This window comes from Lagopus leucura, unplaced genomic scaffold (assembly GCF_019238085.1).
Source record: "Lagopus leucura isolate 7727_CA_CO unplaced genomic scaffold, USGS_WTPT01 Super-Scaffold_100017, whole genome shotgun sequence".
NCBI classification, from domain to species: domain Eukaryota; kingdom Metazoa; phylum Chordata; class Aves; order Galliformes; family Phasianidae; genus Lagopus; species Lagopus leucura.
In genome coordinates, this window is record NW_024962271.1 from 1,923,991 (window position 1) to 1,936,819 (window position 12,829).

General features: G+C 40.4%; 2 protein-coding genes across 4 annotated transcripts in view; one reads left to right on the top strand and one right to left on the bottom strand.

The window, feature by feature from the left end:
- The first annotated feature begins 4,605 nt into the window (after nucleotides 1-4,605).
- SDR42E1 (short chain dehydrogenase/reductase family 42E, member 1) lies at nucleotides 4,606-7,169 on the top strand. 3 transcript variants are annotated; one of them, XM_042877058.1, is made up of 3 exons: nucleotides 4,606-4,707; nucleotides 4,913-5,014; nucleotides 5,555-7,169. In XM_042877058.1, exons 2-3 carry the CDS (start codon nucleotides 4,947-4,949, stop codon nucleotides 6,660-6,662), a joined length of 1,176 nt encoding a protein of 391 aa, XP_042732992.1. In that variant the 5' UTR covers nucleotides 4,606-4,707; nucleotides 4,913-4,946; the 3' UTR covers nucleotides 6,663-7,169. The 3 variants fall into 3 exon arrangements, with proteins under 3 accessions (XP_042732992.1, XP_042732994.1, XP_042732993.1); XM_042877060.1 differs by lacking the exon at nucleotides 4,606-4,707 and adding an exon at nucleotides 4,713-4,782; XM_042877059.1 differs by lacking the exon at nucleotides 4,606-4,707 and having other exon boundaries at nucleotides 4,889-5,014.
- Nucleotides 7,170-9,152: 1,983 nt separating this feature from the next.
- PLCG2 (phospholipase C gamma 2) overlaps nucleotides 9,153-12,829 on the bottom strand; it is a 57,897-nt gene continuing 54,220 nt past the window's right edge. Inside the window, exon 33 of the mRNA XM_042877104.1 lies at nucleotides 9,153-12,590. Within this exon, the coding sequence (XP_042733038.1) occupies nucleotides 12,548-12,590 (43 nt within the window). The 3' untranslated portion in view covers nucleotides 9,153-12,547. The remainder of the gene's footprint in view (nucleotides 12,591-12,829) is intronic.

The window sequence follows — 12,829 nt, forward strand, 5'->3', positions numbered from 1 at the left end:
ACCAAGATTAGCTACAGAAGCTGTAGAGGCAATGGCAGCAGAGATCCCTCCTTCTAGCATAATCTGTAATGATTGCAGGCCTGCCTCAACAATTATAGAAGGCTTTTTCTCCACAGGCAGATAACACGTGATGGAAGGTGGGATGACTCTGCCTGATAAGCTGTCACATGTGTTACTTCCATGTGATTAACCACCTGAAGGACAAAACAGCACGAGAAACACAAAGAGTGAAGCCTATTTGGCTTTTCTATTAATGAAGTGGGCACTCAATGGATTCAAACTGCTTTGCCAGGATTTCCCAGAATATTCTTAAAAGGCGACGTCAGTGATTGACGTGGGGAAGGATTTTTAATAGATGACACCTTCTCTTAGAAAGTGCTAAAATGACAACTGATGGAACAGACATTCTTATGATAATAATGACTGAGAGCTGTTAGAGCTGAAAATGTAACTGATTGACCAATTTTGCTCTATGTGTGTCATTTTACTCAGCTACTGGATGACTCCTTGGCAACACAATTTGTATGTGTGCATGTGTGACTTCCAGATCGCATAACAGACATGCAAAATTGTCATTATACAAGATTCAGTTACTAGAACATATTGTTCTTCTAAGTCATTCAGAAGAATAGTTCCATTTATACAGCTTGTCCACAGCATGTTGGATGTTTGATCCTTATATATACATACCTGCAACAAGCAGTGAATTAAGCCATTGTGTATTCTGGAATTAATCCAGGACAAAAATCACATTATAACTGGCTGGATACTTGTTAAAAGATAAAGGATAAATACTATAAATGCAAAGCTTGGTCAGAATTCTTTACTGCAAGAATTGAACAAAAATTCAAATATTCGGGAATCCAAGTTGTTCAGATTTTGCTTCCCTCATAAATGTAGAAAAATCAAAATTTGTTTTAACCAGATGCTGCACCAACAACGTTGTTAATTATGAAAATTCAGAGCAAGAATAGCTTGCAGTTAATTGCATTATTGCCACCCTCGCATACTCCCAGTGGAAAAGTTCCCACTTTGAACATATCCCTCATGTTACCGTTTCAGGACAAAACATGTCCAAATAAGACTTCTGCACAGAAGATAAATGCATTTGACAACTTGCTTGTCTGTGTAACTTTTGTAAATTTACCCCATTGCAGAGATAAGGGATTCATCTTGCTTTGCCAAAGTATCTGTTTACAACCTTCAGCATTTCGGGATCTGAATAAATCCATTTCAAAGGAGACCTCAGTTTGGTGCCAGAACCACTTGGTTTGAAATGGTTCAGAATAGAGTCCTACATCAGGACATGATAAAATATTTACAAATTCTGAATTCTACAATCATTAATTCCACAGAACAGATAAATGGCCTCACAAAAAAATAAGAAAACAGTGTTGCTGTAAATATGAAGATGCCAGTTAAGTAACCTTAGAGAGATTATCTCATTTAAACATGGTTGAAACAAGAAAGAGATTGCACCCCTTTTTGAAGCTGTTTTCCTTTCCTTTACTTACACGTTCAAATTCTTACTTAATCCTTCCTCTGCAAAAATTAGGTCATTTTTGCAATGCTTTCAAGGTAATTGCAGAACTAAAACAGGCAGCATCATTTTTAAGCCAGTGCCTGTTCTGCTGTCTTGCCAGACAAGTGGAAGAAGAAGTGCTTAGACCTTGAATACAGTCTCATGAAATGAAAGCACAATAAGAATCATTAACATTGGAAAAGAGCACTAAGATCATCTCATCCAGCCATCAGCCCATCACCACCATGCCCACAAACCATGTTCCTGGTTTTACATCCACCCTTTTCTTGAAAACCTCCAGGAACCTACCAGAAATAGGTTTGAAGACAGATAACATCTCCTCAGCAAATGTTTCCTTTTCCCCTTAGCTTCCACTGAGAATCCCACAGAAATGCTACGAGCTGAGACTTGGGACAGTAGACGAGACACATCTCTTCTACTCTCAGCTCCAGTACCTGCAGAAAATTAGCACAGTACAAGACACAGGCTAAATGACATATCTGCCTCCAGTTTATAGAACATATGATACAGCACATGAAGCCAAAACATCCTTTACATCTCTCTACATGATCAAAGTAGTGTGTCCAACCATCAGTTGGATGTTCCGTGCCAATGATTCATAGCACACTGACATCATATTGGTTTTGCTAGCTATGTGGTAAGATTTCTGCAAACCTATGGATAGTGAAATTAAATTATAATTTACTACAGCAGAGAACCAGTATCAGTGTGGTAAATCAGGGCAGCTGGATGCACTTGAATCGCGCTTGAAAACAAATCAGACAATTACTGAAATGTAAGTGTGTAATTCTGTTCCAAAGGAGTTGCCTACTTAACTTATGAGAAGTCTTGCTTTAAGTGATTGAATTAAAGACATTCAGAATTGCATTCCAGAACCTGTCCTCCTCAATCTGAGAGTAAAAACATCTGTGAAAGTCTCTTCAAGAACAATGTGCTCGTCTTTTCATCAGATGTTTCTCAATGTACTCACTTTTAAAGCATACAATTGTTCAGGTATGAAGGGGCTCAGAGCTTTGGTCCTTAGAGTCCTGTGTGCTTACTCTGCATTACTGAAATCATTGAAAGAAATCATGAAATCTCTGCGTTACTCTGCATTACTGAAACCATTCATGAAAGAAAGCCACAGGACGGGCTAAAATTTGGCTTTTTAACTACAAAACTGAATGACAACTTTTCCAGTTGTAGTCAAATCTGCCATTCTGAAGTGAGGAATGACTGCTTCCTACTATGTTTTGATGATTAAAAAAAGACCATTCCTTACAATGAGGGATAAAACTGAGAGTGGTTTAAGAGCAGAAGTTTTAGTTTAATTACAGTTTTCTTATATTCATAACATTAACACTAATTATGAGATAAACTGACACAATGACCAGGCAGAAAGTAAGGAAAAGCAGAAGGCAGACAAAGAGGTCTCAGTCCTGCAATCTGCCCTGCATGAATGAATCACAAAGTCCAGAGGATAAACCCACGTTCTAAGGTTAACCTATTCAAATGCAAGGATTTAGCAACATAAGACGGAGTGCAAGGTCAGAAATGCAGTTCAGGAAGTACAAATCTCTTTGAGCTACCAGAATAAAGTGGCTAACATGGAGTTTCCATCCCTGGATATATTCAATACCAACAGAGCTCTCAGTAACCTGCTCTATCCGGCCCTGCTGTGTGCTTGGAATTGAACTGGACAAACTGAGCATCTCCATCCCTGTATCACCATTATTCCTCATCCCTGGAGACACTCAAGGTCAGGTGGACCAAGCTCTGAGCAGCTTGACTGAGCTGTAGGTGTCCCTATTCACAACAAGGAGTTGGACTAGATGGCCTTTAAAGGTCCCTTGCAATTCAAACATTTCTATGATTCTATGGCTTCCTATCAACCAGTTCTGCAATATTCCACTGAAACACAATCTGTTTTCTCAGAGAACGGAAATCAACTGGCATGACAGTGTATGCTCCACTCATGTGCAGCATATGTTCTATGCCAGATATTGCCATTTAAGAGCCACATAGGTTCACTTGCAAGAAATAATAGTTCTTCTTAGAATCTGCTTCGCTTTAATTCTTGCCAGGCATCAATCAAAATAAATCATGGCGTATTTTGTCTACTTCTCTCAAGGTTTTGCAAAATGGAAGCTCGCATGTTTTAAGTAGTTTTGACAGATAACTCACTTCTTGTGTTTCCTGACATTCCCCAGGTGACTCACATTTCTCTGAACGAAAAAGGGAAAATACCACAAAACAGACTTTGAGAGTATAATTCTGTGCTGTCTTCCTCTTACTGCTCATGCAGGATGGCTGGTGCTCAACTCAGAAGCAATTCTGTTGAAGTTAGTCACCGTGATGCATTGCTTCCTCACTAACAAAAACTTTTCAACCTCCATGAGATTAACTTTTCCTTTAGTGTATTATGCTGTACAGATCAAGGAATGCTAGAGCCACTGTGCAGATTAGGTATTATTAGGTATTCTTTGGGAGGAGACTCAGGGAAGACCTTATTGCTTTCTACAAATTCCCACAAGGAGGTTGCGGAGAGGTGAGGGTCAGCTTCTTCTTCCAGGTTACAGCAATAGGATGAGAGGGAATGGCCTGAAGCTGCTCCAGGGAAGGCTCAGGTTGGGTATTAGGAAACGTTTCTTCTCAGTGATGCAGAGGCACAGCTGCCCAGGGAGGTGGGGGAGCCACCACCCATGGAGGCGTCCCAGAGCTGTGGGGATGTGGCACTGAGGGACAGGGTCTGTGGGCAGGGGGGGTGAGTTGGGCTGGACTTGGTGATCCTAGGGGACTTTTCCATCCTTAACGATTCAGTGATTCGTGATATAGCCTTTGTGAAGCTTTGGCACTGAGGGGAAAGGTCAGGCTTCAATAACCATTGGAGACTCCCCGTTTTAAAGCACCCTCACAGCAAGAAACAAGCTCTGATCGAGTCCTGCTGCGGAGGGAAAGGGGAAGGCAGCACCTTCCGGGCACACAACCTAACACAGCCCAGCAGCTCCACATCGTTGGTGTTCACTGAGACAAACTCAGCGTCCTCTAACTCACCCCCTGCACCCCGACGCCATCTTGTGACTCGGCACCCTCCCACCGTCCCTGGGAAACTCCATTTCCCGTGAAGCCCGGCGGCAGGGTGGCACTGCGGGAAGGCGAAGCGGAAGGCCGCGGGTTCCGTGCAGGTACGGGCGGGACGGCGGGCTGCGGGTCCGGGCTGTTCCGAGCACCGCCCGACCGAGGGGTGCCGGATCCCGCGGGTCGGTTCTGACGGTGCGCCGGTCCAACCTGTGCCTCGGAGCCGGCTTTCCCAGCTGTGAACAGCTGGACGCGAAGCGATCTTAGAACTCAGATTGGCGTTAATGTGTGTTTGTACTGCGTCTTCCGTAGGTCAATCTCCTGAAAAGGCACCGAAGCAAAGAGGATGGAAGCAGGAAGTAGCGCCAAGGAAGCGGTGCTGATTACGGGAGGAGGTGGTTACTTTGGCTTCCGGTTAGTGCGCTGGAGAGCGGCGACGTGCGGATCAATGGAGCAGGGCGGGCGGTGGGGCGGCGGGCTGGGACCTGCGTCACCCCGTCCTGTGCCTGTTGGTCTCGGCTCCCTGTCGGCAATCGCACCGCTGCGTTTCTGAGTGCTTTAAGCACTCAGTTACTCTGATTCCATGCGTAACTTTTAACGGGGCTGATCAGCTTTGTAATGGGGATTTAGATTACCATCGTTCAGCTACCTCAGGTACCTCAGGGGACAGAAGGAGAACGAGCTGGGTTCTGCCAAAGAGCAGCTGAAAACACGTTAGTTTTGTTCAGAGCTTTCCCTACTGGCAGTTCACCCACTTCATTTTGCTTTCCTCTAGAGACTGAGGAAACGATTCTAAGCCTTAAGCTAGGCAGTTGACTCATCACCATAGTAGATGGCTGAACTGAGTGCAATTAGGAAAAAAGAGGTATTGAAATAGTTAAAGGGCTTCTCTTATCTCTGTTGAAGTGTTTTATACATTTATGTGTATAACATACGCTTTCTGTCCTGTTTTAGTTTAGGCTGTACCATATACAAAAAGGGAGTTGATGTGATTCTCTTTGATGTCATGAAGCCTCTTCAACCTGTGCCAGAAGGGATAAAGTTTATACAAGGGAACGTCTGTTGTCTGGCTGAAGTGGAAGAGGCTCTTAAAGATGTGATCTGTGTGTTCCACATCGCTTCCTATGGAATGTCTGGCAGGGAGCAGTTGAACCGAAAACTTATAGAAGATGTTAACGTGAAAGGAACAGAAAATGTCATCCAAGCCTGCAAGAGCACAGGAGTGTCAAGTCTGGTTTATACAAGTACATATAACGTGATATTTGGAGGCCAGATTATAGAAAATGGGGATGAATCTCTGCCTTATCTACCTCTTCACCTCCATCCAGATCACTACTCCCGGACCAAATCTTTAGCTGAAATGAAGGTGCTGAAGGCAAATGGTGCTGAGCTTGGAAATGGGAAAGGTGTATTGAGGACTTGTGCTCTCCGACCAGCAGGCATCTATGGGCCAGGAGAGCAAAGACATCTTCCAAGAATAGTTAGTTACATTGAGAGGGGACTGTTTAAATTTGTATACGGAGATCCTCTTAGTTTAGTAGAATTTGTACACGTTGACAATCTCGTTCAGGCTCACATCCTTGCCTTTGAGGCCCTCAAAGCCAACAAAAAGCACATAGCTGCAGGCCAAGCCTACTTTATTTCAGATGGCAGGCCAGTAAACAACTTTGAGTTTTTCCGACCGCTAGTAGAAGGTTTGGGATACAAGTTCCCAACCTGCCGCCTTCCTCTGTCACTTGTCTATTTTTTTGCATTTCTTACTGAAGTAGTTCATTTTCTCATAGGCCATGTTTATAATTTTCAGCCTCTCCTCACTCGCACAGAAGTTTATAAAACCGGTGTCACACATTACTTCAGCATGGAGAAGGCCAGGAAAGAGCTGGGGTACGAGCCTCAGAAATACAGCCTGAATGAAGTGGTTGAGTGGTTTAGATCTCAGGGCTGTGGACCAAAGCCAGGGAAGTATACCATTACACATCTCCTTAGGGATGGAGGACTGCTCTTGCTGTTGATTGCTGTGCTCGTCTCGTGGTTTCCATCTGCAGTTATATTTTCACCCTGAAATGAAACACTGAGTATGGAGGACAGGATTTAGTTATGTTGCATACTCTTTGTTTTCACAGCGAATTAAAAAAATACATATGTTTGTACTTCTTGGGTAAATACCTTTAACAGTTCTATCCCCAGTGAATAGAATGGTGGAGCAAAAACCTTTTGTAACATATCTTATAATTCTTCTTCAAAGTAAAATTGATCAGGCCACTAAAAAGTTAACTGTACTACTACAAGCAGCGTGTTATTTTCTGCTGCAGTGGTACCCTTAAGACTGACCTTTTCTACCCAATAGCATTATACTTTTGGTCCACACCTTCTATTCCTAGGAAGTTTGTGCTATATGATCCAGAGGGGAAAAAACTTACTCTTTGATCACATTCCAAACCAAGTTCTGCTTTCTGTCTTGAATGCATATATGCCTAACCAATAATTTGGCTTTACACAATAAATTATTGTTATTTTTTAAACGAATACACTGTGGTGTACTTTTCTGAATAAACTGTGTTACATCTAATACACTTCTGGAAAATGTACAGTTGTGTACCTCAGTTGCAGCTAAGTGCTTGAAGCAGCACAGATCTGGAGATTTTCTAACTAAAATATTCCTGTTGAAGATGAATGAGTTAGCTAAAGTGTATTATGAAACAGCTGTGATTTTCCCCAGCATTACTGAACGGTTAAATAATCATATTTAAAGGACTCTTATTAAGTGATTACACTCATATTCCATTCCTTATAAAATTTGTATAGCCTCTGATAACATTCCTTTAGTGCTTGATATCATTACAACTTCAACTTCATAGCAGGATGATAAACCAAAAAAAACTAAATGTAATAGTGAAGGGACAGCCCAAGGCAGCACTCACTTTTCTTCCCCCCTCTGTAACAGGGAATAAACTGAGGCAATGTTTGCATCCTAGGAGCACTGAACTCCTTTATCAAAAGCTACTGCGCTTCCAGCAGATAACATCTCACTACCATACCGACTGCAGAAGGGTCACTCACAGAATCCATTAATATACATCATCGTAGTTTGCAGGAAGATTAATCCTTCATTTTAATAAAAGATGAAAAAAAAGGGACCTCACAAAAGCTTTGGCCTGCTGTTCTCCTAGAGGGCCACGCTTTTCAAATGAAAACCACTGGTTACTTCCTCCTCTCCATCCTCTGGTTCTGATGCAATGCTAGCAAAAGTAAATTAAGAAATTTTAATGCAACAGAAGCAACAGAAAAAAAGACAATGTACAAGAAATTGCAGATGCCTACTAGCTACAACCATAACATTGGTATTTCACACTAACTCTTGTAAAAAGCAGATCTTTTTAAGATGTAGAATGCCACTCCTGTGCCCCAGAGGATTTTTTTTCCTATTTGCAATACTTTTTTGGGAAAGAAAAAAAAGAGCCACTGCCATGTATACTTATCTTAATGGTGGGGTTGATGGAAAAAAATAATCTATGAAAGTGTCCCAAAGTGTAAACACATGCTGTTAGTGCTGGCTGAGGTGAAAGTCCTGATAACTGTTTATGTACAAAGAAAAATTGGGACGGGTGGCAAAGACACAAATACCAAAACTGAAGCAGCTCAACCTCCTGCAGAACGAGCACAACATGTGAAGCTCTTCATCTGTCTGGAGTCAAGGACAGAACTCTTCACTGATAACACAGCAAGAGGTGCTATTTTGTCCTAACTACCCATAACTTATGCTTGAGCACATGGTACTAAATCAGCCCTAGTCGAGAGAAACAAGCAGCCACTTGGCAATGCCTACCCCAAACCAAACAGCAGCCTATTTGGCTCCATCTAGTAAACAAAGCCAGAGTCGTGTTTGCTCTTCAAGTAAACTACAGAAGAGGTGAAGGATACTGTTTTACGTTCCAAAATGAAAAGAAGAAATGTAAGGCTTCAGGAGTTACTTTAAAATTACTTACTCTATGAGAATTACTTAAGACTTAGGTGTGCACAAAGCTAGTCACGGCTGCTCTGTTTCAAGTATTTTTAAAATGAGAATTATTTTTCTGTTATTACTACTTTTATATCAGCGACTGAGTAAATGAAGGTAATTCAATTGTTTTGTCTGTTCCAAGACTTTATCTATTATTTGTTTTCCTGAAAGTGAATTACCAGAAATACACCTCAAAACTCAAAAAGCAGAAATGAAAGTTTGCTAGAGCTCAGAGTTATTTAGCAACTGGTAAAAAGAATGGCTCTGATGTTTTTAAATATCTCTTGGCAGCTGCTTAATCTTGCATAACGCAGCATGTCAGCATAAAACTAATGCCTGCCAGATGTACATGAACGACTTATGATGTGTGTGTATATATGTTTCAGAAGTTTAAATGTCAATCATCCTTAAGTAGTATGTTTTTTTTGTAGCATCACCTCCTAGGAGACCCTACCAATTTTTTCTTTCATTTCTATCACTAATTGCCACATACTTGCAGCAATACAGTGATACCTCAGCAGCATAAATGCCTCATAGATGCTTGATTCCAGCTCAACATATACACAGTTTTTATTAGAAGACTGAGAAAAATTTGATTCCCAAGAATCTCAGCAAAACAAAAAATCACAATACAAAGACATCATGCCTTCACCCAGAAACACTTATGCCCATGCCATTAAGACACCCTCATTAGCAGAAAGTGTGTTAATACAAATTTACTGTGAATGACGGTTCCAAATGACTACAAATTCCAGCTCTGCCTTCTTCAGACTTCATTTTTTGAGTTGATACAAACATGATGCTCACTACAGCTGAAGTATCTACCTGTTAGTGGAAAAGGTCAGTTAGGAGTTGCATGTTAAACATGATCTTTGGCCTTTTCCTTCTGCAGTGCTTGTTTGTATCCAGATGAAGTGCAATAATAATGACTTCATGAAAACGATCATTAAGTCAGTTCATCTTAAAGAATACAGAAATGCCCTTCCTCCAACCTCTGGTGCAACACAGCGTAACATTCCAGCAGACCGCTGTTCAATTAGAACTCATGCCCACCACCTGGAGATTTGAAGTCAAGACATTCAGTAAACCACGCTTTAATGAAGAGGCTTCTGGGATCATTCACATCACTGCTATCAAAACATTTTTATTAAAATAAGTTATTTTAAGAATTCAAAATAGTTTCCATAAGAATATAACAATTCAACCGATAACATTCTTATAAATGATTTTCCTCCTAGATTATAAAATTAGCATGCACATTCAAACCTTGTTTCATATTAAAACAGCTGCAACTGTGAAGAAGTTGCTTGAGTCCACCTTGACAAAGAATTGAGAGATGGGCCTTTGGAGTTAAAACAATGCAAGATACAAGAAACAGTACATAGCCTTACCTAACACTCAAGTCAACCAAGCAGCCAAAGCAGTAATTTTCTTCTGAATGTAACATGTTCATATACTCAGGGGAAAAAAAAAGTCTGTCTGTGAAACTGAATGGATTTTCATAAATGCCAAGGAATACCTCTTATAACTTTAAATATGATGTTTGCATGCAGAATATACACACAACTTTCTGAAGAACTCTTAAACATTTGCACAGCAGCAAGAAACTCCTACGTTCATCATACAATAGTTGTTCTGGGTCAGGTATAGAATAAGGAAAGTAGTTGAGCCAAATGATTCACCTGGGCCATGTGGCTATGTCTGCTCTGGAACTGAGCTAGAAATAATAAAATTAAACCACAGCAGCCTAGAGATCTAGAATTTGGTCTCCCTGAGCGTTAGCATCTTGTGGTCCCCTACTTTCTGTAATCAGTACAAGCCCAGCTGTTATTCAGCTGCCTAAAAATCCTGTTCCACCTGTGGAAACAGCTTCAGAACCTTCCAGACACAACTTTGGACCACCTCATCTGACCATCACTGACAACACTGTGTTCTCAGGACATGGAACGCGACACACACTGGCTGCTGAATGAAATATATAGCACAGGGACTGATTGTATGACACACTAAAATATGTCCTGGAAAACAGTACAAAATGCATGTGCACCAAAGGTCCTCACCACCCACAGCAACTGGATCAGCAGGTAAGCCCAGGTTTGTATGGCAGGCTAAGTTATTGCTGTACCTCTAAAATCCACAGTTGATGCCCTCCCCTCCCCCCCCCCCCACAAAAAAGAAAAAGAAGAAAAATTGCATTCATCTAATCCTTGGATGGACCAGTTGGAACTGGTGACTGAAGAGATTTCAGGCAGGAAGACGAAAAGAAAACCCTTGAATTACCTTTAACTTTGTCCTCTCCTCTTTTTCAGATGGCTGATTGGTATTTAATTCCTTCGTTAAAAATATCTAAAGAAGACAATCAATTATGGGATGCTATAATAGCATTTCCATCTCAAGATAAGTGAGACACAACTCTTTTTGTAATAATTAAAACCTCAGTGGACTTCCTCAAACCATCAGATGTGAATAAACAACAGCATCAATCAAGCACACCTTGAAACAACAGAATAGGGAGCAAGAGAAACCAAAAATGGCTGAGGCATCTTCATCAGGCCAGGAATCCCAGATGCATGCCTGTTTTCTGTGATGAGAAATACAGCATGATGTATGCAAAATTTTATGATTCAGACAGTCATTTAGACAGAACTTAACTCCTGTGCACAGCTGTGAAAGAAATTCATTTATATAGACAGCAAAACTTCACCCATGTAGAGAGAAAGGAACCAGGAATTTGAGAGTAATAAGATAGTGCTAGCACAAAGAACTGACATGCACCCAAATTACCATAACTGGTTTTAAATATGCCATTCAAGGGCTTTCGTTTCACTACTGCAGTAAAGCACACTTGCTAATCTACTGAGTTTTCGCATCTGTAGCTCAATGTTCTTCACTTGATTAAAGATGTAAGACTAATGTACATTTGTGCATACTATCATTCTTGGATTAGATGTATTTTGGTAAAACAGTCTACATTTACAGAACACTATCATCTGATGCTATCATCTAAGTAGGACTGCAAGATTAAAAATGGACAGTTCATTAAAAAAAATCATTTCTAAGCACATTAGCAGCTGAAAGGGTTTGCAAAATGATGCTGTATCAAAGTAAGTGCTTTTCAGAGTTGAAATGCCTTTCTGAAAGAAAAAAAAAAAAAAAAAAACATAACAAAACACCACATATTTCTTAGCACACATTTACATTAAAACCTTTCCCTCCAATACCTTAATTTAGGAACACAAGTTCAGAGGGGCTACAAAAACAAGTGCACACACTGTTCTCTTAAACCTTTCACCAGGAAGCATCCAAAGTCAAAGAGGATATTTGATTTCAACAAAAGTAACATATTATCTGCTACTCAGGAAGGGCACAGACAACTACTATTAAGAGACAATACAGTATGAGCTATTAGCTGCCCAAAATTCTTTATACAGTATCAGAAGTACAATCCATTGCCTAAGGTAAGGTAATATACATTTAAAAAAGAAATGTTGGTGCAAAAGTGCTTTTACAGCATTTAATAAATTAAAAACTCACTACCAGTTAATCTTAAGGAGCCAGGTTGTTAAAGTGGTGTGATTCCATGCATGCAAATTGTTGTGAATGTCTTATCTACACCCTGTGTACACAGACACCATGAACAATTTAAACTTGCACTTCAGGTATTGATAAGCAGTGAAGTCTATGCAACTACCCACCTTCAGATTCTTTCATATACAGGAAGTCTGGCCTGCACAGAGGTACTGGCCAAACTTTGTACAGAATATAAATTATTTGGAATTGAAACAGTTTTTCTCATAACAAGAAATTAATAAGAAAATCCATCTTCCCTCCTCTTCTTCCTCTTCGATTCATTCAGCAGATGAGATCTTCACAGAATAGAATGACCAGGATAAATTAATGTCTCTACCTGAACTGCTCCATAAAGCACGCATCAAAGAATGACTGTTTTAAGAGTAGAATTTGCTGTTACTGACTTTCTTCTCCCTTAATCTTTTAGGGAAAAGAAGAAAAAGAAAAGAAAAAAAAAAGGAGTTAAGTCTTCTTGATATTTCTCAGAGGGGAATGGTTTACTATGTTCATTCAATGTCTAAGTAATGTATCAGCAACAAGGACTGTACATTTTTTTTCCTGCAATAGATTCATACAACTGTTCAGCACACACAGACACACACACAAAGGTAAAAAAAACTATTTAAAGAAAAGTCTTCATCCCATTTCATTATCTCAGA

Coding starts and splice junctions, on each gene's coding strand:
- SDR42E1 (XM_042877058.1), top strand. CDS start 4,947: ATGGAAGCAGGAAGTAGCGCCAAGGAAGCGGTGCTGATTACGGGAGGA. Junction 5,015..5,554: donor GGTGGTTACTTTGGCTTCCG/GTTAGTGCGCTG, acceptor GTCCTGTTTTAG/TTTAGGCTGTACCATATACA.